This window comes from Neoarthrinium moseri, assembly GCF_022829205.1.
Source record: "Neoarthrinium moseri strain CBS 164.80 chromosome Unknown scaffold39_Wmoseri_CBS_16480, whole genome shotgun sequence".
NCBI classification, from domain to species: domain Eukaryota; kingdom Fungi; phylum Ascomycota; class Sordariomycetes; order Amphisphaeriales; family Apiosporaceae; genus Neoarthrinium; species Neoarthrinium moseri.
In genome coordinates, this window is record NW_026055153.1 from 67,314 (window position 1) to 92,384 (window position 25,071).

A 25,071-nucleotide genomic window follows, 5' to 3' on the forward strand; every position below is an offset into this window, starting at 1 on the left:
GACGAGGAATACAACACGGGATATATTCCTCATGATGCGTCGTTCCAACTCCCTATCCGACATTACACACAATGGAGCGCCTTCGTCTAGATATCTGTGGGTTTCCGCGCATCTCCACAGGCTTTCGTTGGTAGCCACGGAGCGCATCGAAGGTCTTCGGTGTGACAACGATGTGACGAATCAAGGAAGGGTATAGTAACATCACGCAAGCTGGTAGGGGACGCGCAGGTAATGAACAAGATCCATTCATGTATTTCATAGCTCATGTCTTTTGAGAGAGGTGCTAACCTTGCTCTCTCTCTATATATAGGGTATCACCAACAGAAAGCAGCAACGGAACAAAATCGTTGCCACCGAACATAAACTTCTGAGCAATCCACCATCGAAACCTTTTCCCGTCTTCCACTCAAACTCCTCAGATCGAGTCCTTCTCGTCCTTCTCCATCATGCCTCCGGCGGGCGGGGACGCGGCGCGGGCAGCATCCTGGCTCTTGGCGGTCCAGCGGAAGTGGAAGAAGTTGCTCATGGCCTGGGCCGTGTTCTTGAGGTTCATGGCGACGATCTCCTTGGTCGGCTTCTCGAACAGCAGGTCGATCTGCTCCAGACTCATGTCCTTGGTCTCGGGCATGAACAGCAGCTGGTAGAACCAGCCCAGCACGGCAATGCCGCCGTAGAAGCCGAGCATCAGACCGGTCGGCGTCATGGCCTCCTGCATGGCCGAGAAGTTGTAGGTGACAACAAACGAGGCGAGGAAGAGCAGGGCGTCGGACGTGGTCATTCCCCAGTGGCGCAGGTAGGTAGGGTACACCTCCGAGGGCACGACCCAGGTCAAGCAAGCGTAGCATCCGAAGAATCCCATGTACAGGATGAGACCGACGAGGTAGCAGGCGATGGCACCGTTGGGGTTGGTCTCGACGTCAATGTAGTAACTGCCACCAATGATGGCGAGACCGACGAAGAAGCCGGGAAGCATGGCGTTGGCCCAGAATCGGCGTCCGAACTTCTCCATGAGGAAACAGGCGGGAATAGTACCAAGCAGGAGCGAGCCACCACCGACGAGCGACATGTAGTTGGCCTTCTCCTCGTCGAATCCGATCTGGTGCATCAAGACCGACATGTAGTACATGATGGCGTTCACACCGGTCAGCTGTCCGAGCAGGATCATGATGTTGGCGTAGACGAGCGCACGGCGGGCACGGGGGACGGTGAAGAAGTCCATCCAGGGCATGTTCTTGTTCTTGGCACCCTCGACCACCGAGTGCTGCTCGTCGAGCACAGACACCTTCATGACGAAGAACTCCTCCTTGGCCTCTTCGGTCTCGACACCACGGATGCGCTTCCAGACCTTGAACGCGTCGAGCGTGCGGCCCTTCAACATCAGGTAGCGAGGCGACTCGGGCAAGAACAGCATGCCGAAGAACATGATGGTGGAGAAGACGAGGGAGGAACCGAGGATGTATCGCCAGTTGCCCTCGACCCGCAGGAACATGGCAGCCACAGCGTAGCCGAGCACTTCACCCAGCGCGATGTTGAATTGGTATAGCGAAACGAGGTTACCACGAATCCGACGTTCGACGGTCTCGGCGACGTAGACAGGCACGGTACCACCCTCGAGACCGACGCCCAGACCAAGGATAACACGACCACCAACAATCATACCTATCCAGAATTATATTAGTTACCGAATTCCGTGCCCGAGCGAGCAGCAGGGGCAGGAGGAAACTCACCAAAGTTCATGGCACCAGCCTCGAGAGCAGCACCGATAGTGTACAGGATAGTAGAGATAATGATGGAACCACGTCGTCCAAACCATTCGTTACAGGGACCGAGGATCAGAGCACCGCCGACGGCGCCCAGGGGCATACCAGAGTTGACCAGACTGTTCTGACGGGTGTCGAGGTGCAGGTCCTTGGGGAGGTACAGGTTGGCGCCGGAGATGAGGGACTGGTCGAGACCGGAGAGCAGACCTCCCATGGAGGCGAAGACGACAATGACCCAGGTGAAGTGGCGGGGGTCCTTAAACTGCAGGTCGAAGAAGCCCTTCCTCAGGCCGCCGGCGGCGGTGAGCTCCTGCTCCATCTCGAAGATGAGCGACTCGACCACCTGGCCGCCGGCCTGGGCAACGGCCAGGGCATCCTTCTCTTTCAGGCCCGGGAGGCTGTTGGACGGGTACTCGACCTGGTCGACGGCCCTCTTGTTGTTGGAGGCTCGTGTTACTGTGTCTTCCGCCATGATGGATGGATGATGGCTGGACAGGTAACGTGTTGGGTATAGATCTAGGAAGAAACGGGACCTCCTGCAAGTCTGTGGCAAACCTCTTCCACAAAAGTTGCTGGGGTGCAGAGAGAAGGAAAAGTACAACACGGAAACGGAGGGCCAGAAGAGAGAGCAAGACGGGCGGCCAACGCCTTATGTAGCTTCACTCGAGAGCACGACAGAAGAGAACTAGTAAAACCCACGCCGCTTACATCGTGCGTTCCAAGGCCACCCCCAGGAGACTCACCAGCTTGACAAGAAAGTGAATCGCCGGTTCCTCACCACCATATGTCATTGTGGATATACGCTCAGCCGGTCACTTGACTCGAGACGCGACAATCGTCGCTCAACTCGCGATGGTGGAGCATGGGTCCTGGGGCTGCCTCGACCAAATACGACCGAGGTAAGGGCGGTTCACCCACCGGGGCCCCAGCGAATCTCTCCAGTCTGGCGCCAGCGGTTTTGCGTGCTCTCTGGCCTCGTCTGGAGTTTATCTGGGTCGTCCCCCCTGGGGGGGCTCCGGGCACCTGGAGAGCAACGGACGGTGCTGTCTGGAGGGGATGGGGAAAGGACCGAATCGCACCACACAAAATCTCCGCATACCGCTGGATCTGCAGGCCATGCGCCAGACACACGCCAGCACCAGCAAGCAGCCCACGCATCTGCCGTGGAAGACGCCCAGGGCCCAGAAACCTTACCGCAGAATTGCTCGATGAAATCTTTGAGAGTTGATACCCTTCATCCAACGGGGGGGCCAACGAGGAAAAGAGCCTGCCACCCCTGTCCGCGTAACGTCAGCGGCACCGGCAATAGCCTGTACCAAGAGCTGTCAAGCTTTTCAGCCAATTCAGCCCCTGCCGCCCATCAGAGCTTGAACGGGCAGACGGGCCAGAAAAGGCTTGGGAAATGGGCCAGAAAAGGGCTTGCCAGGCGACCAGGTACGAAGCCGTCAACTGCGATAGCTTGATGGCCTGGCGACTGGCTCCACAGAAAACGGGCTAGCCAAGGCGCCGTTGCTTCCCAAACGCCCGTCCCGTGCTTTGCGCCGTTTCTTTTCCCTGCCCCTGATGCCGTAATAGGCATTTCCAGGAAAGATCGCGTGAGAGAGAGGAAGAAAAAAAAAGTTGTCGTGTCGCAAGCAAGCAACCAAGTTCAACCCATCGCTAATCAATCGCCCTAGCGCTCTGCCCTGTCAACCTGTCACGCGGCCACTGACTCGTAAGATCCCAAGAGCCGTTGCGCCTTGCTCCCCCATTTCCCCCAAAAACCTCCCCAAAATTCAGATCCAGAGTGGTAGTTTGACAGCCCAGCGGACCCGCACGGCCCACGGAGACGCCGAGGAGCGTCCGGTGCTAGAAGCGGTCTTTCCCGGGTTTCTCTGCTGTCGTCTCTGCAGCAAGAATGCGGTGCCCCGTTGCATTATCGTGTGGGTGCCCCAGATAGTTTCCTGAGCCTCTGGTTTCTGCGACCATTGCCCCGTCTTTCTGGAGGTTGTCCAGGCCAAGACACAGAGCCGATGACGTTGTCGCCGGTCGACGCTGGGAGGGGGACAGCAGCACGGGGGAATATAGAGATCGGGGCTAGCGCCAAAGCTTCATCAGATTTTGAGATCCATTTCTCTCAGGTCAGGCCTGGCAGGCGAGCCCGCTAGAAAGTCCTTCTAGAACCCAACGGCCGATGATCCGTCCCTGATCAGGATGTAGTCGGTGCATCACCAAGGCAATCGGTTCGATCCCACATGACAAAAAGCCTCTGCTCCGGGAAGCAAAGCGCACATCTTTTACTGTTGTCATGCCGGTAGCTTGGATTAGATCTTTTTAGGATATTCCTGGCGAGGTGCTCCTTGGGTCCGATCGTACGGTTCACCCACCCACACGGCCAGGCGTCGAATCACATCTCAAGCAGAGTCAGGTTGGCAGGCCTCGAGTTGATCGATGCGCATTGATAGCGCTCATGGGCGATCGAGAGGATCAAGGACATGGTCTTGCCATGACATACTGTGCAAGGAGCCCAGTCAATATAGATGCAACCCCCTCTAGCCGAGCAGATATCCTCAGTGCCGCTTGGCAGCCCGTCGAGTCGGCCCATGGTCGTCTTGGCTCGTCGTCTGTTGTCGGCGCCAAGGTACAGCCAGCTCGCCTCGAGACGCCTCTCCCGGCGCGGCACGGCAGCTTGGCCGTCGGACAAGCCACCAAGACGCGAGCCTCATCGCTTGGCGAATGCTTGCCATGGACGACGCCCGCAAAAAGCTAGCTATCAATGCTACACCACCCGTATGCAATATCTAGTGCATCACTGTAGCCTCGCCGCCGCGCAGTGCAATCTTGGTTCGGCCTTATGGACACGAGACGTCAAACCCCCCAAAAGTCCCGCATTCCGCCTTGGATTCCCCGGGTTGGGGGGGTTTTCTGGTACATGCACGCGGTGTCTGGGAAGATTGCAGCAGCTGGGGCAGCCCCGGGCGGGGAGATGGGCGGTGGAGATGTCAAACTCGCACGCTGGCTGGGCCCCCGGCCGGAGGAGATGCGCCGCAGTTGCGCCGGACCTTTATGCACGCATCAAGCCCGGCGCAACCAATCTCCAGTAAAATCCAGGTGAGTAGTAAGTTAGCAAATGCTGACCGTCATCCGTGCCGATTGCACGTACCTCTCCTGCCATTTCCAGGGCAAATGTACCACAACCGCATTATCGTGAGATGCGATACCATATCCTAGCCAGACCCCAAAGAAGCATGACGTACATCGTTCACAGTGGTGAGCAAGAGAATCCTTTGTCAATACAGAGCTTTATGTGTTCGCGACTGTAACACCCCGCAATGAGCTCGCGTTCATCTCGGAATCAATATGTCTCTGTGAAAGTTGTTACGTACATCATGGTCATGACGGCGTCAACCTCCTCTAAATCAATGCTATGCATCCGGCCTGTACACTTGAACTCCTGAAGGAAGTGAATGCAGTGTGGACGAGCACGGGGCTCACCAGGCCTCTCAGCCTCATCTTACCAAGTAAAGAGTTTCTTTCAGAAGCTGCCCCGCGACCTGAGACCATCTGAGTGGTGTGAGATTCGTACCAGTCATCAATGCAGATGAAAGAAAGGAAGTGAAATCTATATCTTTTCTTCCAGATACAGCCCTTTTTGTTCGCCATACTCCAACAAAACATACTGAATGCCATAGTTCTCGTGCCAACGAGAAAAGTGCATCACCACCTATCCACTCTTTGACTGGTTCACCTTAGGACTCAAATCTGAATGGGGGTGACATCAACCTCGAGCTCAAGGTGGACGTGATCAGCGACTTCACCATTCTCAACGGAGGAAGCCGCTTGATTGTCCATGGCACGCGGTGCAGCCTGCTCATCCTGGGCTGGAACAGCGTCCAATGTGATCGAGATGGTACCGGGCGCTTCGGGGAAAGGGTTTGCTTCGAGGCCGGTGATTTCGTAACCGCCGTACCCATCGCCACCGGCGTCGAGTTCAGCCTTTCGGCTCCAGTTGGAGCGCTTGAGAAGGTACTTGCCTCGGAGCCAGAGTCGGATACAGGTGTCAATGGGCTTGAGCTGTTTGGACTCGTACGGAACGAGCTTGGCAAATGCCGCGTCGAGAGCGCTGGTCGTGCAGCCGCATTGCAAGCCGGGAATAAGTTTCTTCTTGGCCAAGTCGTCAGACAAGAGGTCGATGCGGCGGTGACCTCGACCCATGCTGGAGCTGAGCTCGGCGGCTTTGATCCGCCGGGCGTCAGGCTCTGGCCCCATGGGAAGCTTGGACACGTGAGGGGGGCAGGATTCACAGATGCCATGCGAGTAGCCGATGTCGCGGAAGAACCAGACGCGTCTCTTGGGCAAGAACATGCTGACGCTGAGGGTGTGGATGGGAGCATCGCCGTAACGCTCGTAGAAGAAGCCGCCCGATTTGTCCAAGTGCTGGAAGTAGGCTTGGTGTTCCTTGCTGCGGAAGAAATCCAGGGATCCAACTTCGAAATTGGAGTAGAATTGGCAGTTGTTGTACTGATCACCCCTGCCTGCATGGTAGCCAGAGCCGGAGCGGACCATTCTGTCGGGTTCTGCCGTCTGGTGAAGAAGCCATCTCATGTCGGCCTCGGGGTTGACCATGTCAGGGTTGTATCTCTTGAACGTCTGCGTTCGCTCCCAGAGCGAGGGGAAGGATCGCGCATCGTCAAGAATTGCCATGTTGAAGCCGTACGCCATGTTGTTGTCGCGCATGAATCGAAATACATCATAGTTGATGTTGCACGTGTATTGAACCTTTCGGACGGCAATATTAGCTGGCGTGACTTGGGAAGAAATGGGATTCGATAGTCACTGAAAAGAAAAGGAAAGAAGTGAGAGTAGGGGCTATCAACGAAAAGTGAGATGAACCCGAAATACGCGAAAAAGGTCCGAGAGAGTGCTCGAGTTTATAACTTCGGAGGCTTTTGGCGACGGCTCTATAAGGTTAGAAAGTGTGTCTCATGTCCTACCAGAGGTTTAGACGTGATTGGTGCTATAGCGAACGAACTGAATCCAAAGTTCAAGAGAGATCCAGTCCGCCGCATGGTTATAGGGTCAACAAGAATGTGGTGACAACGAGAGAGCCAGGTTGAAGCACAGAAGCTACACATTGGTCAAGAGTAGGATACTTGGTGTGGAAATATGAAGTTGTCAAAAGGGGACAAAAAGGAAAAAATCAAAAAAAGGAAACTCACGTCAGGTTCAACGCGCCAGTACCAATCATAGTTCTTGAGGCGGTCTTCAAGGGCGAAGAGGCCGGAGTTCCAGCGACACATCTGATGGTAGCTTTCCAGCCACGACTTACCGACACCGATACTACCTTGGAACTGACGACCAACATCGTAGCGAGACTTGTCGATCCAGTCGGGCATGCGCCAGTGCTTGTCGATGATCTGTTCAAAGTAGACCGTAGAGCTGGTGGCGTTGGACACGGCGGCCATGAAGGACTCGGTGAAGGGCTCGTCATTGAAGAAGACCCAATCGTAGCGGTGTGTCTTTCGGCTGTTGAACCGAGCCTCGACCTGCAAGATGGAGTGAACCATACCGACCTCCTCGGAATTGCGTACAAGGGCAATGAAAGCGGCCCTTGGCTTGTCGGCGATCAAGGCTTCCAGCTTGGAGATAGGAAGCGTGTAAGTCGGCTGGTTATATGTATTCTCACGCAGCCAGTCGATCGGCGACAAAGTGTCAGCAGGCTGGTGAGCGGCGATGTCTGCCAAGGGGGGCAGATATCCGTCGATCTGAGGCGAAGTAAGATCCGCGGGCGGGATGTTGGGGCCGGTGCGGCTGGTGATCCAGAAGAATAGCAAGAGGCCGAAGGAAAAAATTCCAAGGTTCTTCAACCAGCGTGACCTATTACCGTGATTGCACTATTAACAAAGGCATGTGTGTTTTTCACAGTTGCAACTCACGGGAAAGCGCGTGCTGCTCGGGCGCCCAAGGAGGGTGGGAGTCGAAGTTGTACTTCGCCGCCTTCAATTCGAAAGCGGTCATCGGGAATGTCTGTAGCTTGTGAGTTTTCTGCATAAACTTCATGGTGCTCATCTCCAGACGTCAACTTCTCCAGTCCAGATGAGATTTGGCCGCGGCCAAGGCGACGACCAATCAGGGGCTCGTCGGGGTTGTGATGGCCAGACATGTTCGGCCAAGCAGGGGGAACAGATGGACGAGGATGAACTGGCTGACCACTAGGAGAAATGGAAAAGGGCAGTTAGACAGGAATTGACAACGGATGTAGTGCGTAACGGGAAACGATCTCGTAGTGAGTGGCGGGGTGTCTTCTTGTACTTGTTGATGGTAGATGGAGGGTGCATGGAAATGAAGTTCGCGGACGACGGAATCTTGGGAAGTGAAGATGAGAAACCAAAGATATGAGAGTTTCGCAGAACCTCGCCAAATGAGTGTCGGCCGACGCAAGTAGGGTCGGTTGATGAGCGCGAGTGGGACGGAACGATCTAAGATCGATGGTCGTCGACCCCGGCAACGGCTGTTGTCGAAGCGGCGGCGCGGTAATACTTGACAAACGGCGGCGACGAAAAATAGTAAACGAATGGATGGGGTGATGTGTTGATGGGGGTAGAATCGGCGATGCGGACGCGAAGTAGGCTGGGATGTGGTGTGGTGATGTGAGAGGTGAACCGACTTCAGATGGAGTGAGGTGAAGTGAGGTGAGGCGAGGGGAGAAGGGAAGGGAAGGGAAGGGAAGGGAGGGGAGGTCAAATGGATGAATCGAACCAAATCAAATCAAAGAAGCCCTTATATCCACGGCAACAAACGGAAGACCTGGGCTGGCTACCTGATATCTGGACAGACGGTGCTGGGTGGGATGTTTCGAGACCCGGATAACCTCCATGTGGCTGTCGGTGTGGCTCACATGTGCACACAGGCACGTGGCTACGGCGAGGCCCAGAATAAAATAACAACAACCTGGAACGGGACAACCTCAGTCGGGTAACCATGTAGACGGTGGCGACGTCATGCCCTTTGGCCACGCGTTATGGGAGGCAGCGGCGTCCACGGCACCCAAGATATAACCTGGAAGGTTGGATGGGACGCGTTTGCTCTACTTCACGGTATACAAGAAGAGGAGGAACGCCGAGCTCCACGCCGAGCTCCACGCCGAGATATGCAACACCATTATATACCTCTAGGGAGGTACCTAGGCAGGTAGTGAGCAACTGCCGTATGCCACCATCGGAGGAGGGCATCGTTCGGAATGGGTTCATCGATTCACTCTAATTTGCAGGCAGTGGCATTTGTCCCCATCGCCGCCGAGATTAGCTAGATATACACATGCAGTACATTGACGAAGACCTTGAACATAACGATCACTGGTATTGCCATCCCGTTTTCCCAAAGCCACCAACGCCGAAAACCCGCCCTCTGTCTGCGCGGGCTCCTCCACTAAGCCTCCACAATCATGGCGTCCCCGTTCTCGTCATCCTCCAGAGTGAGATCAAGCACCCGCGCGTATTGCACCGTTAGCCGCTGCAATTCTCTGTACTTGCCTGAACATGGCTGTTAGTCGACACACTACAGAGAGAGCACAGATAGATGGAAACAAGCCAACAACGGGCCAAGGGGACGAAGCTTACCGAGGATCATGACCACGCCTTTCAGCAACTCCTTTCGATCCCATCCACAGATTTCCCCCTCCTTGCTGAACCAGCCTCTTGCTTGTTCGCTCTCTACCACCTTCTTGTCCTGCAGCACGCCGCCCAGGAGGCTGTTCAGCAGTTCCTCCACCTTTCCCCTCAGCCCTTCCGCCCCGATACGCTTGGCATACATGAAGAGGTATAGCCTGAACTCGTCTCTCGCCGACAGCTGCAGGGCACCGGCGATGCGGTTCTCCAGGTGGGCGATGCTCACGGTGGACTCAAATGCCTCGAACCCGTCCTTGGACAGCAATGCCTTGATGAGTCGCTGTAGCGTGTAAGCCCTGCCCTTGAGCAGGAACTCATTGGTGGTGTGCCGCTCTAGGAAGGGGATGATGCCGGCCGACACCAAAGCCTCTTCGTCCTTGCTCTTCTTTGATGTGCCCGTACTGGGCCCGACCGCACTCGACTGCAAGGCGCCGACTGACGAATCGTTGCTGTTCCAGTACTGACTGCCTACCGCCCACCAGGCCTCGGATAGTTTTTGCCACGAGTGCATGTCTGGAGAGTAGTAAAAACCATCTCCGTTCGTGAGAGTCACGACAATGTGACCATTGGAGTTCAGGTGCGCCGATGTCACACCTGGGGCCGGCATGGCTGCGTGCGGCTGTAGCGAGTGGATAGCGATCTCAAGCACGGGAGCCAGAGAGATGGGTGGGTGAGGCGACGAGAGAGTTTTGATATTCCAGACATGGCACATGCCGACTGCCGTGACGCAGAGCAGCCACCAGTCCCGGCATTCCAGGATGACTGGCTGGGATTCGAGGACCATAGCATTGATGAGTCTCCGGCCGGCCGGCGTCCACGTGTATATGGTGCCATCCTCACACCCGGCAGCCCAGAAGTTCTTGCTGCCCGTGACCAGAATGACCGCTCGGGGGAGGAAGTCCTGCCACAAGACAGCGCCACGTTTGGAGACGGTGATGTGCGAGGGATCTCGTATCGATACCGGGTTCTTGGCGTCCATGATAATGTTCTCCGGCACCTTGGATGCTTCCTCGAGCGTGGTGTCGTCGAGTAGGACGCCTCTTTCCAAAGGCCTGAGGATGTGGGATCTCACCTTTGGTACGGCAAGGCGAACTTGGGAAATAGCTATCGAGGGATTGAGGACGGCGGGTCGCAGGAATTCGGGCGTGGGCACGACACCATGCCGAGGAGGCTCGACGGACGCAGACTCCAGGCCATCCACACCGTTCCGCACAATGGCGCGCGGTGCAGTGGTTGAGCGTCTACCAGTATGCTCCTCGTCATCCTCGTCAAGGGCGGCAGCTTTGCGCTTGTTGCCCAAGAGCATCGAGGCTAGCCCTCCCTCGGGAAGGCCGTCGTAGGGTTTCGAGAGATCTAGGATGGTCTGGGGCGCATCGTTCTGGGCGGCCTTCGTTGCGCTGGCCCCTACGAGTTGCGTCTGGGGGAGTGAGGACTGCCCGGTCCCGGACGAGGATATGAGCATGGGGGCCACCCTCTTCTTGCCATCCTTCCCGATGGTTACGCGTGCTTTTAGCTCGTTCACCCTCTTCACCGCCGTGTCGGCAGTCTCTTGTGCAGGCTCTGGGGCCTTCTCCGGCTCCTTCTCCGGTTCCTTGGAGGCCTCGGACTCTAGCTGTCCATTAGGCGTGGGGGCGTTGTTGGGTGTGGCCGTCCCCGTTTTCACGCCGTTGGCCGCCGGGGCCGCCGGGGCCGCCAGGTCCTTGGATACCGCGTGGTGATCGCCCATGAGGGCACCCATTCTCGATTCCGCGCCTCTCCTCTCGCCCTCCTTTGCGTGGTTCTCGAGGAGGAGGCCGTCTACATCTTCGGCAATTCCCATGGCCTTCCGCGAAGCGCCGTACTTGGACAGGGCCTTGTCCGTCTCCTCGAGGTTTGCTACCCAGCCGAGTTCGCCCGTCTCAAAAGTCGTGCAGATGATGCCGCCGTCGAGACTGGCAGCGAAGAGGGTCTGGCCATCCGGGGTCCAAGCCAGATCGGCGATGGATTTGGCGGCGAGATCTTGCAGGATGACCACGGGCCGGGAGGAATTGGTGTTCCAGATACTCAGGGTCTTGTCCTGGCCGGCGGAGGCTATGACGGTAACGAGGGAGCCGGCGGAATGGCCATTGGTCAGGCCGCCGTGCTCGGGGGGCTTCTCGGTGTGAAACAGGCGCGGGGAGAACATGCAGACCTCGGTGGGGCCCTCGTGGCCGATCAGGTTGATCTCGCTATCCCACCGGGAGCGCTCGATAATGGCGACGGAGCTGACAGGGCCATTGACAGCGTTGGCGGCGGCGATGTGGTTACCATCGGGCGACCATGAGCACCGGCGGAAGTAGGTGGTCAGGGGCGAGGACTTGAAGGGGGCGCTGATGGTGGTCTCGAGCTGGAAGTTGTTGACCATGTCGTGCTGGGTGGCGTTGGCGGCGGGGGAGGTGAAGCGGAAGATCTTGATGGTCCGGTCGTCGCTGGCGGTGGCGAAGAACTTGTTGGCCGGGTCAAAGGTGATGCCCTTGACGTGGCTCTGGTGGCCGGAGAGCACCTTAAGCTTCTCAAACGTGTGGCCGGACCAGATGACGATCTTGGAGTCGAGGCCGACGGAGACGAGGATGGAGCCGTCGTAGGACCAGGCCAGGTCCTGGACGTCGTTCTCGTGGCCGACGAGGCGGCGCGACGTCTTCCAGTTCTCGACGGGGGGCGGCTCGTTGGTGCCGAAGCTGGCGATGGTCGGGGGCCCGCTCTCGAGCTGGTAGATGCAGATGATCTTATCGTCGGCGCCCGAGGCCAGATAGCGGCCGTTGGGGGAGAAGCGCACCGAGTGGATGGTGCCGAGGTGATGGCTCATGTGACATAGCTGGCGCGGCTTGGAATAGCTGCGGTCGTGGGCGTTGTATACCGACTCGGTCGACCAGACGCGAACGTGGCCATCTGCGCATGGGAGAGAGAGAGGCAGAGTCAGCGAGTGAGCGCAACCACGTCTGGACACTACACGGGCGCGAACGTACCTCCGCCGGCGGTGGCCAGCCTCTTTCCATCCGGGGATACGTGACAGCTGTAAACCTCAAAGTCCTTGTGTTCGCCTGCGGCCAAAAGGTGTCAGTGTCAGCCAGGTCCTGTTCATCAGGCGGTTCCGGGTCCCATGGCACAGCCGGGGGAGCTGAGCCTGCCAGGTAGGGGCGGCCATACCTCTATGGCTCAGCCATGACGGCTTGATGATGCGCATCGTGGTGTGTGGGATTGATGCGACAGGCGCATCTCGACGAGGGCTGGTTACTCAATGCGACCGATGCCCGTGGTGACGAGCGTCTCGGAGCTGGAGCTGGAGCTGGGACCTGAAGCGCGCTTCCCACAAGTCGCGACGAACGCGGCGGCGCATGGCGGACCCCCCGCTAGACCACCTTGAGGCAATCAATTACAGCGGGCTTCCAGGCTGCCAGGCTGCCAGGCTGCCAGGGCCCGGGCTATCGGATACCAGTGCCCGGATCAAACAAACCCCGAAACGTGTGCTGTGACCCCGGCCTGGGACTGCCCTGGCCCCTGGCGCAAGGTTGGCTCTTGGCTCCTGGGCCCTGGCTCCTTTTCTCCTGTCTTGAGGCCAAGCCTCGAGTTGAAAGTTTCCACACCAGGCCAAGCAATACTGCCAGTACTCATTCTGGAGTGAGTGGAAGACGGGTTATTGCCAAGTCGCAGTTGTGCACAATCGCCAACTGCAACTTTTATACCACTATAAGAAATACCCTTATCAATGCCAGCGACGCTCAGCTCTGGGCTCATCAACAGAAAAACCCCCCTACAAAAGGGTCAATCCCCTGATGTGGACCAAGTAAAGTGTTCGGTTCTGACAATGCGATTGTCGGCAACGTGCGATATTGCCTACTTATATATCACAAAGATATGTATACACCTGCTTGTTGCCTCATTGAACTGCTCCGAGGGTTTGTGCAGCCTCGCCGCCAGCAATGAGCATGCGTGACGGCTTTGATGGGTCACCGGGTTTCGACTCTATCATAGGACCAGGACACCTACTGTTCTCTTCTCAGACGGGGGAATCCAACCACCGCCGTTCGGGCCGCATTCGGCCCTTTCCTGCATAGACCACAGTTGAGATGGAAGGCCTGCTTAAGCCTTATCTGTCTGCAATGTCCACTCAAGCCAGAGGGCACGTTCGACAGCAAAATAAGCTTTCTGATTCAACCGCACGTCTGCAGCCACGCGCCATGGCAGGGTGGGGATTCCAGCAGTTCGGTTACGGCCCGCCGTTCGCAATGGCCGGGATTGCAGACGTGATAGCGGGATTCAGCGAGTGAGGGGCTCAAGTTGCGCTCCTCTATACCTCTTCCCAAGTATTTCTTACATAACACGGCGCTCGTTAACAGATTCTTCGCATCCCAACAGCTCTCTAGCCTCGGCCTGATCAAAAGTCTATTTGGCCCCCTGATGTTCTAGCTGGCTTGAAATGTCGTCCGTTGCCGATCTCCCGTCCTTTCTTGATATGAGGCAGCGGCTGCTGCTCCGATGGACCTGCAGGTGTTATCAGTCTATATGTGGTTAAGTAACTCACGTAGGGAACTAAACCCAACTATGACCTTAACATCTTATGTAGTCCGCTCAATCGAGGGTCTTCCATATAGATGCAAATAAGACCTTGCGACAACCTGATTCACAATTCTAGCCCTGCCTTCTAGTTGCTTCACCGGACATGCCACGAATTTATGCGTACAACGTTGAGATTAGTGAAGGTAGAAAGACGGATTGTATCATCGGAACGTGGTCAGGGGACTAAACAAGAGCGGCCCATTGATATCCGGCTCATTGGTTCCATTGTTGCGACTCCCCACTTGTACCCGCCCAACCTATCAACCCAGTCAGTCAGTCCAGTGTCAAAAAAGATAAGACCCAATGTCGTGATTGTCTGCGTCTCTTTTGCGTCGTAACTTCGTGGGGCCAAACCGACCAATGTAACATCAGCTTGCAGAACTTCCGCAGATTATGGACCGACGGCCATGTTCAGAGGACGGGCCAGTTTTACCTGCAAACACGGCAATACATATATATCGTATTAAACGGCGATCCGCCTGCACCATGGCGATCACTCACCCTGTGTCTCTATCTCTCGTGCTGAGTCTGGCTGCCTTGCCTGTATATTAGCATTAGTACTTCGTGGGCAAATCAGTATGGCTGCCGAGATCCAGCATGCTCCACCCGACGACTCGAGCATTGAGCAGTCCACGCCTTCTCGTGATGAGAAGAAGGCGGACGCTGACGACACAATCGAGCCCTATGCTGTCGACCTAGAAGGCGAAGGGTCCGACGCGGAGAAGCAGAGACTGGTCGAAAAGGCCGAGGCTGTAGAACTGACACCTGTCGAAGCGTTCAAGTGGAACGTTGAGGGCGATCAGTCGCCTTGTGTGTCCATCAATGTTGTCACTCGTGAGCAACCTGCCGACTAACACACATCTCTAGTTCCCGAGGTTGCTGCTTGTGTACCCAACACCGACGACCCAAGTATACCCTGCAACAGTATGTCTCTGCGCTACTACTATCATGCTCGTGATGACTGATATACCGCAGCATTCCGAGCCTGGTTTCTTACCACCGTCTTCGTTATTGTGTTCTCCGGCGCGAACCAGTTCTTTGGCTTGCGATATGTGAGCTCTGCTCCCCCTTATTGTTGAATTTTCCACACTGAACCAGCCCCAGCCATCGCTATCCATCGGCTATGTCGTCGCTCAGTTGCTTGTGTTTCCCATCGGCAGGGCGTGGGAAAGACTGCCGCGTTGGCGCCTTCCCTTGGGCAAGCTCTCCTTCGACATCAACCCTGGTCCCTTTAACATGAAGGAGCATGCACTTATTGTCATTGTGAGCTCTGCACCCAACAGAACAGCAAGACGGAATACAGCCTAAAACTTACCAATCCTGCAGTGCGTCAACATCAGTTCCAGCATTGCCTACGCTTCTGGAGCTCTGGTGGCCATCGTCAGCCCGGTCTACTGGGACCATGACAACGGCGCAGGCTTCTCATTCTTGTTCTTGTTGACAACACAGATGCTCGGGTTTGGATTGGCCGGCATGTCTCGTAGATGGCTCGTCTACCCGGCGGCGCTCATATGGCCAGACTCCCTCGCCTCCACTGTCCTCTTCCGGGCTCTGCACGAGCCTCAGGAGCACTTCTCCGCCAATGGTTGGACGCTGTCCCGGTACCGGTTCTTCTCGTACTTTACCATCTTTGCGTTCGTCATCTTCTGGTTTCCGGATTACATTTGGACCAGTCTGAGTACGTTCGCATTCATCACTTGGATCGTGCCGCACAACCAAAAGGTCAACACCATCTTCGGCATGAACTCGGGTCTCGGACTACTGCCTATCAGCTTCGATTGGACACAGATCACCTACGCCGGAACTCCTCTGACGACTCCTTTTTACATCACTTGTAATGCCTTCGCTGTGGTAGTCCTGTTTTACCTGTTTCTCTCGCCGATCTTGTACTATAACAACGTATGGTACAGTGCTTAGTGAGTCATATTGTTCGCTTGTAGCCCGCCAATGACTAATTCAGCAATCCTTAGCTTGCCACTTCTCTCATCGAGCACTTTCGATAACACAGGGTCTTCTTACAACATCTCTCGCGTGGTCGATGGGAATCTCAACTTTGTACTCAGCAAGTATGAAGAGTACTCGCCTATGTACATTTCAATGTCGTACTCCATCTCCTACGCCCTCTCATTCGCTGCCGTCACCGCCATCGTGTTTCACACCTACCTGTACAATGGCAAGGAGATCTGGGCAAAGTTTAAAAACTCCCGTGCTGGTGGCGAGGATATCCACAAGCGTCTCATGAATGTCTATGAGGAAGTTCCTGATTGGTGGTATGGTGTTCTCACCCTCATAGTCCTTGGATTGGGTATCCTGACCGTTCGCTACTGGGAGTCGGGCCTGCCGGTGTGGGGTTTCATTGTCGTATGCTTCGGCATGGGTGTGGTATTGATTGTACCTGAGGGTATCCTGGAAGGAACGACGAATCAGAGAATGTAAGTATTCGTTGCCTACAACGCTTGGGCGAATCATCACTAACTTGTCGAAAAGATTCCTTAACATAATCACAGAGCTGATCGCCGGCTACGCCTGGCCAGGGAAGCCTATTGCTAACATGATGGTCAAGTGCTATGGCTACAATTCTGTAAAGCATGGGATGGACTTTGCCAAGGACCTCAAGCTGGGACAGTACATGGTATGAATGCCAACTCCTCGCTCCTCCACAACAGCGTTTGACTTACAGCTTCAGAAAATCCCACCGCGGGTTCTCTTCGTGGGGCAGATTTATTCGTCTATCCTTGCTACAGCAACTCAGACTGGCGGTTGGTTTGCTTCATTTCCTATTGGCAAGTGGCTTAGTGGCTGACTTTCGACTAGTCCTCCGATGGATGATTGGTAACATCCCCAACCTGTGCAGCTCTAAGAACACCCAACGCTTCACATGCAATGGTGCCAAGGTCGTTTACAATGCTTCCCTAATCTGGGGAACCATTGGTCCTCAAAGGATGTTCCAAGCTGGACAGGTGTACAATGGTATTATGTACTTCTTTCTGATAGGAGTAAGCAACAGGTCATTGTGCACTAATTGCTGGTATACTTGCTAATATGGCTTTGCAGCCCGTCGTTACCGTCATTGTTTACTACCTCTATCGACGATACCCGAACACCTGGGTAAGATATATCAACGTACCGATATTCTTCAACGCAGCTGGAAATATCCCCCCAGCGAATACGAGTAAGTTACCACTTGATCTATAGCGAGATATGTAAAGCAACAGCTAACTCAGCGTAGCCCAATACTCGTTGTGGTTCATTTTTGGATTTCTCTTCAATTACCTGATCCGCCAGCGAGCCTTCGCATGGTGGAAGCGCTACAACTGTAGGTTGCCTTTCTATTTGATGACGTTGTCCTGTTGTATCTGTACTGCTAACTGATGTTGTTTCCAGACCTGCTTCAGGCTGCCATGGACACTGGTACCGCAATTGCCACAGTCGTTATCTTTTTTGCCTTGAGCTATCACAATGTCACACTCAAGTGGTGGGGTAATACCGTTGGGTCCAACACAGATGATGCGAACTCAGTCCCATATTTGACTGTTGCCAAAGGCGGATATTTTGGCAAAGGCCCAGGTCAGTTCTAGTCAAGCACGAGTTCCGAGATTGGCCTCAGGGAACATGATCAAATATAATTGGGACGGTGAAGCGAGGCGCTAGTCCTATAGACATTTATTCTAGAAACAGAGAATTTAACTGCTCATCAAAATGAATATCAGATCAAGAGCAATATATTGTAAAATGGATGCGAATAGGGTCTATAGTCATTTTCAAATTGTCAGATGAGTATACATGGGGTTTGAATCATCTTGTCGCAGGACCTTCCGGTTGTTCGCCATTGGCCATCCTCCATTCTTCCCACCGGGCCCCTTCACAAACAACCTTCCCGCCTTTGATCACAACGACTTCTTCTGCCCCAATATCTGCAGCCAGGGCTCTCCACTCATCGACGCCCAGATCTGGGACGTCAAACTCTGGGACATCACCCTTGACCGCCGTAGCCCCGGACTCGGCATGCAAGAACCGGCGCTCGTCTACGCTAACCACATCTCGGAAATACGGATGGGCCATCGCGTCACCGAATGGTCTGTGGCTTCCGTCAGCTGAGGGTATTGCCGTGCATCGTACGAGTGCGATGCCAGAAGCCTGCTCGAGGATCCCCCGAACCTGGCTCCTGCCGCTGACCGAAGATGCCGCCAAGGCATCCGCGGACGAGAGCGAAACACCCTGGCCGTTGTGCAGATAGATCTGGATGTACTCGTACACGCCGAAGTGCACGAACCAAGGGGCGACCAGCTGTCCGTGCCGTCGCCAGGCAGCGCTGAAGTCGGCCACAGATGTTCCGGGTAGGCGGAACAAGGGACCGCCTACGGATATCAGGGTCTCGAATTTGGTCATTTCCAAGGGATTTGGTGTAAGTAGGACCCTAAATGAGTGGAGATATCTGTCCTTTCGCGCGTAATTTGGTTGCTTATTGTCTGTTTGTCTTGGCTGGGGGGATTCTGGCGGGCGGGAGATTTGGCGGACTATATACTGGCGCTAGCGTGCTGACGCTTCATTTCACCCACTCGGGCTGACGTCGGCTAGTGCTGATGAGGAGAGAGAGGGTGACTGTGAAGAAGTAGCGTGACGCTCCACCAAAAGCCTGCATATCCACACTGTAGGCATGCACGTTATGGATCGACCCTGAATGATGGAAACTGGAACATTGACAATCTTGCATTACGGTGGCAGTGATTAAGATACTCGGCAATACAGCCTACGATAGTGGGCGCATAATATTAATCAGAATGACTTGGTTTGATATTTTGACTCCGAATGACCGTTTATATCGACGACAGATCGGGGTTATAAATACGTTCAACGACATACCATGGGGAATCGCCTTCTACATCTATATCTGGGGTACAGGTCGATCAGGAAAAGCATGTTCGTACGCAACCATGAATCGCAACAGAGCATCCTCCTGATTGGCTCTAGCTATGGCGCACATACCGAATGGGCGGCCGTTGTATTTCAACGTGCCAACCGGGAAGGCGGCAAGCGGGTACCCTGTGAGATGTCATTATATAGATCATGCCAAGACCGGAGCGTAAATCGTACCTGCACAAGCTGCATGAATACACAAAGCTGAGTCTCCTGGCGCCGCGATGATATCTACTTCGTTGGAGACGAAAGCATCCTCGAGTAGATCTCTTGCTATCTTCCGTAGCTTCGTCCTGAGGTCTGAGATTTTTTCTTCGGCGTCGTCATTGTTGAGACACTTGATGAGGTCTCCTTGCTCGGAATAGGCTAGAAGTAGTTTTCTCCGGTTAGTCATACTTCACGCTGCTGAAAAGTTGATACAACATACGCTGAGGGAGTGCTTTATCCTTGTGTGTCTCATTGAAGTCAATGATCTCCTCCAGGCTACGCACTGGCGATTCGGCAAGGGACTTGATGAACTCAGGCAACCCGACATTCTTGAATTCCCAGACTGGAAAAGTAAAATGATTAGTATGGTACAAGACTACGGCTCTAGTGACACTCACAAGCAATGGGCATGATTGCTTGTTCACCATCCACTGTCAGCTTAGAAGCATCTGGTACTTCAATGGGGTATTTGATAGCAGGACAAAGCTTTTGCAAAGCCGCAACTCGTTCTTCATATTCGGCGACCTGTGACAATAGTGTTAGCCTGGTTACCCCGAACTATTAGGCGGATCGCGGTCACCATCTGCTCTGATGTTCCCTCATGCTGGCGGCAGTGATCTTCGACGATCTTCCATTCGCGAGGATTCGCAAAGCCGACTGCTAGGTTTTCCCATGTATCCTCCCCTGAATTACTCGAAGGCAGGGGAAACGAGCGGCCTAGTAACAGCTCTAGCACGGGGGCGAGGTCGCTGGCTGACTTGGCCATAGGACCTACGCTGTCGAAAAATGCAGTCATTGCGTACACACCGGAAAGATCAACTGCGCCTACAGTTGGCTTAATTGCGTACAGACCTTGCCGAGTTGCGGGGGTCACGATGGATCCAACTGTTTCTGACCCTAATGAAATAGGTGCTATTCCTGTTGACACTGCAACTGCTGGCCCAACAGAAGATCCTCCAGGTGCCTGCCCACTGATTAGAAAGCTGTTGAGCTGGCAAGGTATAACAAAACTTGCCGAGTGGCCTAGAATCGTCTCGTCTTTTTCAATCGGGCCAACATAGGGCGACAGAGTCTGTCCGCCATGGGCGCTCCAGCCTATGGTCCCAATGTAGTCAGCCACTGTTACATGGCCCGCCGAGCGTTTTGTAATTTACCTGGCATCATGAAGGTCATTTTCATCCCACATAGCTCCTGAAGCGGCCGTTAACCATGGAATTGAGTTGGTGCTAATGTGCCCTCAAAACTTACCGTCATATTCCCCTTTCCAATGATGATCATGCCTGCATCAAGAAGTTTCTGGACTACCGTAGAATTCTGCTTCGGCTTCGCGCCCACGAAAGCCAAAGATCCAAGGGTAGTAGACATGCCTAGATCTGGGTCTGTGGCAATGCAATCCTAGAATATTGTCAGAGTTCATTCTATTATAGATCCAGTCATCAGGAAGCACCTTGAGCACGATCGGTATTCCGTGCAGTGGACCCCGAACTTGTCCGTCCTTTCTTTCGTCATCGAGGCATTTAGCTCTACGTCGAAGAGAGTCTCGTGGAGCAGCGGAAATGAGAATGTTGAAACGGGCATTGTAGTGGTCAATTTGCGCGAAACATATCTCCAAAATCTGAACTGCTGTTATCTTGTTGTTTTTCAATGAGTGTTGCAAGTCTATCAACGTGGCTCTTAATGGGTCAAAATGAAAGTGATGAGTTTGTGCCATCTTGTCCAAATTTTGTGTATAAAGCTCACTGAAAGCTAATATGCTGAGAGATTCCAATTTATGTCTTTGAGTAGCAGCGCCTTGCAATTATTTGTATAGGCCTAAACGAACCACTTGAGGCAGCAATGTTTTGTTAGGCAGACATTTAGCGAGTAAGGCACCCGGCTTGATACGACGATCGGGTGTGGAGTAGCGGCACAGCAGAGGATCTAGTCAAACGGCTCCACTGCTTGCCTCGATCTGGGTAGGCAAAAACAACAACCCATTCCACCGCAATTCGCGAATGTGAAGCTGCACTATTGCCAAAGGTTTATTATACGTGTCTCGGCAGGATGGAGCGGTCAGTTCTTGCCACGGACATGCCTCAATGACTCTTCGAAAGACAGGAAGGACTGAAGTTTCTGTCGCAGACTATGTTCATTTGCCATGTATCCAGGTGACCATAAAATCACGCTTTCTATGCCAAGGTTCTCCCGGGCTACACTTTGAACTTCGGCTTACGATGTTCTCTGAAAGCCCTGCCACTCTGAATCGACGCTGTTCAAACCCCATGCGGTCGGGCTGTTATCATGTACCGTTGTCCTCCTGACGTCTCTTTTAAACTTCCCCTCGAAGCTCCCACCGCTTGCACGGTGCAAGACGCAGCGATTATCCCAGATAATCATGTCTCCTGGTTGATTCCACTCTACAGAGCGAGTGTACTTACTCTGTGTAACGTGCCGCAAAAGCCTCTCAATCAGCTCGGCCGAGTTGGGGACAGCGATTCCAGGATGGCTCGCATCCTCAATGTGATGCATATGGGTGCCTATATAAAGATTATTTCTTCCAGAAGGCTCGTGGAGCTGCACAATACGGTGGCGGTACATTTGGGAAGTTGAAGCATCAAGGTCCTTGAAGTATTCTGGTGAACCAAGCTTTCGGCTGTGCACTATAGTGTGCGCTCCCACGTAATCGTGCTCAAGAAGCTCCTTGCGAAGGTCATCAGGAAGTTCCTCGAAGGCGGTTCTCGAATCAGCGAAGTAGGTTTCTCCTCCAGTGCCCGGAGGCGGAAGTTCAACAGCGCGAAGGAGGGAAAAAGACGCCCTTCGCGGGTTGAAAGATGAATCCACATGCCAAAGAGCATTACCCTGGTTTCTGGTCAGTTTTCCAGCAAAAAAGTATCATCTGACAAAATTGAGTTGCCTACCCTGTTGTAGTGACCTCTGACGCTGTCCTTAGCAACGACAGCACCGTTCTCGATATTTCCCGCGTCAAAAAGCTCCAGCAGTTCATACCGCGGCTTGCGACCACCAGTCAAGTAACGCGCGATATTATCAAGATCACCAAAGCGCCGAGAGAATTCGACATGCTTCTCGTCACTCAACCCAGTCGAGCGGAAAACGCATGCTCCATACTGTGTATATATGGTCATTACCAGAGCCGGAATTCAACACAATCATACGTAGCAAGAAGTTTTGTTCCGCACCTTTGCCATTGCGTTCACGATTTCGCTGAACTGCTCGTCAGAAATGGCTGGGAAGTTTACGCCTTCTACTTCAGCTAGAAAGGTTGGATGAAGTTCCCTAACGGTAATCGTCTCCAAAGCGGTGTCTTTCACGAGCCCAGGCATGGTATATACAGGTGTCTCTGGCTTGTGTGGCCGTTGATTCAGATGAAACGTCTTGTGGAATTTATGGAATGTTGATCAAAGTTTTATTGCTCAAGCAAAGATCCCAGGCTTTGCTAAAAACATTAAGATGATTAAGATCATGAACATGATCTGCCGGTTCTTGTCATCGGATAGGATGGACGATCATGCGGGGTATCCAAGCCTGCCCGAAACGTATATAGTTCGCGGGGGTTCGTGGTGCACTGCCGACTAACAATAGTGCGGAGCACGATGAGGGACGTATTAAGGCAAATGATATTATGGCACGTGACTAGAGCTACAATTTTTGGTGGCCGGAAATCGAAAATAATAAAAGATCGAGTAGAATACCACGGAATCAAGGGAACCCTCGTTAAGGGATTCATAATATTACGGATGACACGTTATGACATTGCATGGTGCCATAAAATTGTTGCTCAATGGAAGTTCGACCTGTTTTGCGCCCTGCCGAAAAGCTATACATCAAACGACTTGCTTAGAGGATTCTACCGCGAACGGAACCATTTTAACCTGCAATACCGATATCCCCAACACCTCGCGCTAACTCTTCAATCTCATCGGCTCGCCGTACACCTGCGGCTGGGTTATGATTTCGCCCACCAATCTCACCTCCACATTCAGGACATCGAGCCTGTTCCGTCGGCATCCCGCACTCCCCGACTGTAAAAGGATGACCGCTCTCGCACGTGTACCAGTGGCCAGTCCCACTGAACTCTCTCGCCATTGCTTGATACACGGCTCTCATTTCGTCCGCCGAGACTGTCGCATAGAAGACACTGTCACCCAACATGGTCTCTGCAGCCTCAACATCGACTTCGAGTACTCTGGTTGATGGGAAATCCTGAAGCAACCGCCGTGCGGTTGCTAGATGAGCAGATGCCTTTGTCTTGAGCGCCTCCCTGGAACAACTTGATTCTGCCTCGTCTTGAGGTTTCTCCGTCGACTCAGAGGCAAGCTGGCTGCTAACAAGACAGAAAAGGGCAGAAAATACATGACCTTCGACTTGTTGACGAGGATACCTTGAAGTGTTCGCAAGATCAATCAATCTCTCGCAATCGTTCATTTGTCCAGTCAAATCCAGTCTGATTTCCGACACCTGGGCACTGTGATACTGGCGGATTTTCATGAAATCGGAGAGTATGATAGTTTCGCATCTGAGCCACAGCGCAAGGCCCTGGATCATGCCTCCGACTTGGATCAATGTCTCATTGTACATGCTATTTTCCGTGGAACGTTGCTTCTGAGAATGTTGAATGAAGTCGGCAACTCGCTGAAACGGTTGCTCCTCCTTACGTACTTTGCCAATGAATTCACTAATGTGATGCCAAAGCTTCAACGCCGGTGCGTATCTTGCGCCACCAATATGGTCACGAATAGCATACAGTTGTTTCAGGCGTGGACGAATAACGATGACGAGCTTAGATGGTCGGCTGTTTTGAGGAAGAAAGACTGGGTTGGCTTTCTCTGTGAGTCTCTGCTGAATATCCACGAGCCGCTGAGCGAGTTGGAGGTATTCATTATTGGACCAAGCAATGAATTTCTTCGTGGCTTCATCAAGCATGGCGCGTCTCACAATGCGCCCATATCGAGAAATGTTCCGTAGTGAACCTCGGCATGTAGGGCAACACTTGATTTCGTCCATCGAAAATGGTACAGAACTGCCAGATACTTCGACAGGGAGGCCATCGGGTGACATAAGATATTGTGTTTTCATATCCATAACGCCATCCATACTTGACTTAGTGACGAAATGGCCACAGTCAGGAAATATGCAAGGATCCTCATCCAGATCGATGTCTTGGTACTGCAGGGCCATAATGAACTCTACAATCGTCCATTTTATCTCGTCGGAACAACATATCTGACAGTATTGGTCACCAGGGCATGTTTCGCCACATAGGGAAGGGCCTAGTGCATGGTTATTAGAAGAAGTGAAAGATACGCACGTGAAACAGAGACTCACATTGATGTCCACAGCTTAGTTTTTGCTCGCATCTCTTGGAACAAGGCACCCAATCACATGGCGCTGCGCATCTAGAAAGAAGTTAGTTCCAATATAACTATAAGTATACTATCTCTAAGGTCCCATTTATGTCAAAGCAGAATGACACGTTGATAATTCGTTGTTATCTTTGATTAGTCGTGGGCCATCGGAAGGCAGGGAGGTTGGGGAATACACCTACGGCATTGTACATTGGGAATGAGGGCACTTTGAAGCACACTTCTGCTCAGCGCAAGGGGGGCAAGGTTCGTGGCATATCTTGCTGCACTTTGAGTGACTGCAACGAGTCTCGCAAGGTGCAGGACATGGCGGGCATTTCTCATCTCCGTGGCAAGCCGTTGTGCAAGTATGGCGACATGTAGTATAGTTGCGGTCACAAAGCTGCTGGCAAATACCGTGATTCACTTTCGTGACTTTGCCTCCACTCTTTTTTTTGCATTGATAACACTGTCTGCGGCACTTGTGACCGCAAGCCTGAGGATCACTGCAGATGATCCGACACTTGTAGCTTTCGGAAGCCACATCAGTGTGACAAGGGACCTGCACTGTGTGACCGCAACCGGGAACGGTTCGTTTGACTGACTCCTTGCAGAGGATAAGGGAGG

The 25,071-nt window shown here is 53.6% G+C and overlaps 8 protein-coding genes across 8 annotated transcripts; 2 read left to right on the forward strand and 6 right to left on the reverse strand.

Moving 5' to 3' along the window:
- Window positions 1–415: 415 nt before the first annotated feature.
- On the reverse strand, window positions 416–2,232 carry JN550_008907 (uncharacterized protein; the record flags this gene model as incomplete). Its single annotated transcript, XM_049320920.1, has 2 exons — window positions 416–1,659; window positions 1,728–2,232. The coding sequence occupies 2 exons, from the start codon at window positions 2,230–2,232 to the stop codon at window positions 416–418; spliced, it is 1,749 nt and encodes a 582-aa protein (XP_049169023.1).
- Window positions 2,233–4,209: 1,977 nt separating this feature from the next.
- On the forward strand, window positions 4,210–4,509 carry JN550_008908 (uncharacterized protein; the record flags this gene model as incomplete). The annotated part of the gene is made up of 1 exon (XM_049320921.1): window positions 4,210–4,509. The coding sequence occupies one exon, from the start codon at window positions 4,210–4,212 to the stop codon at window positions 4,507–4,509; it is 300 nt and encodes a 99-aa protein (XP_049169024.1).
- A 986-nt stretch (window positions 4,510–5,495) lies between these two features.
- Window positions 5,496–7,902, reverse strand: JN550_008909 (uncharacterized protein; the record flags this gene model as incomplete). Its single annotated transcript, XM_049320922.1, has 3 exons — window positions 5,496–6,518; window positions 6,959–7,616; window positions 7,676–7,902. The coding sequence occupies 3 exons, from the start codon at window positions 7,900–7,902 to the stop codon at window positions 5,496–5,498; spliced, it is 1,908 nt and encodes a 635-aa protein (XP_049169025.1).
- Window positions 7,903–9,167: 1,265 nt separating this feature from the next.
- On the reverse strand, window positions 9,168–12,608 carry JN550_008910 (uncharacterized protein; the record flags this gene model as incomplete). The annotated part of the gene is made up of 4 exons (XM_049320923.1): window positions 9,168–9,271; window positions 9,359–12,313; window positions 12,391–12,465; window positions 12,572–12,608. The coding sequence occupies 4 exons, from the start codon at window positions 12,606–12,608 to the stop codon at window positions 9,168–9,170; spliced, it is 3,171 nt and encodes a 1,056-aa protein (XP_049169026.1).
- Window positions 12,609–14,559: 1,951 nt separating this feature from the next.
- On the forward strand, window positions 14,560–17,559 carry JN550_008911 (uncharacterized protein; the record flags this gene model as incomplete). Its single annotated transcript, XM_049320924.1, has 12 exons — window positions 14,560–14,791; window positions 14,849–14,905; window positions 14,957–15,033; window positions 15,086–15,244; window positions 15,308–15,897; window positions 15,952–16,413; window positions 16,469–16,613; window positions 16,662–16,740; window positions 16,796–16,977; window positions 17,036–17,153; window positions 17,211–17,297; window positions 17,366–17,559. 12 exons carry the CDS (start codon window positions 14,560–14,562, stop codon window positions 17,557–17,559), a joined length of 2,382 nt encoding a protein of 793 aa, XP_049169027.1.
- Window positions 17,560–17,776: 217 nt separating this feature from the next.
- Window positions 17,777–20,816, reverse strand: JN550_008912 (uncharacterized protein; the record flags this gene model as incomplete). The annotated part of the gene is made up of 10 exons (XM_049320925.1): window positions 17,777–18,398; window positions 18,541–18,630; window positions 18,910–19,024; window positions 19,076–19,264; window positions 19,326–19,448; window positions 19,504–19,630; window positions 19,686–20,200; window positions 20,260–20,296; window positions 20,354–20,500; window positions 20,553–20,816. The coding sequence occupies 10 exons, from the start codon at window positions 20,814–20,816 to the stop codon at window positions 17,777–17,779; spliced, it is 2,229 nt and encodes a 742-aa protein (XP_049169028.1).
- A 497-nt stretch (window positions 20,817–21,313) lies between these two features.
- On the reverse strand, window positions 21,314–22,425 carry JN550_008913 (uncharacterized protein; the record flags this gene model as incomplete). The annotated part of the gene is made up of 3 exons (XM_049320926.1): window positions 21,314–21,943; window positions 22,003–22,209; window positions 22,282–22,425. 3 exons carry the CDS (start codon window positions 22,423–22,425, stop codon window positions 21,314–21,316), a joined length of 981 nt encoding a protein of 326 aa, XP_049169029.1.
- A 544-nt stretch (window positions 22,426–22,969) lies between these two features.
- On the reverse strand, window positions 22,970–24,280 carry JN550_008914 (uncharacterized protein; the record flags this gene model as incomplete). The annotated part of the gene is made up of 1 exon (XM_049320928.1): window positions 22,970–24,280. One exon carries the CDS (start codon window positions 24,278–24,280, stop codon window positions 22,970–22,972), a length of 1,311 nt encoding a protein of 436 aa, XP_049169030.1.
- Between the last annotated feature and the right edge of the window lie 791 nt (window positions 24,281–25,071).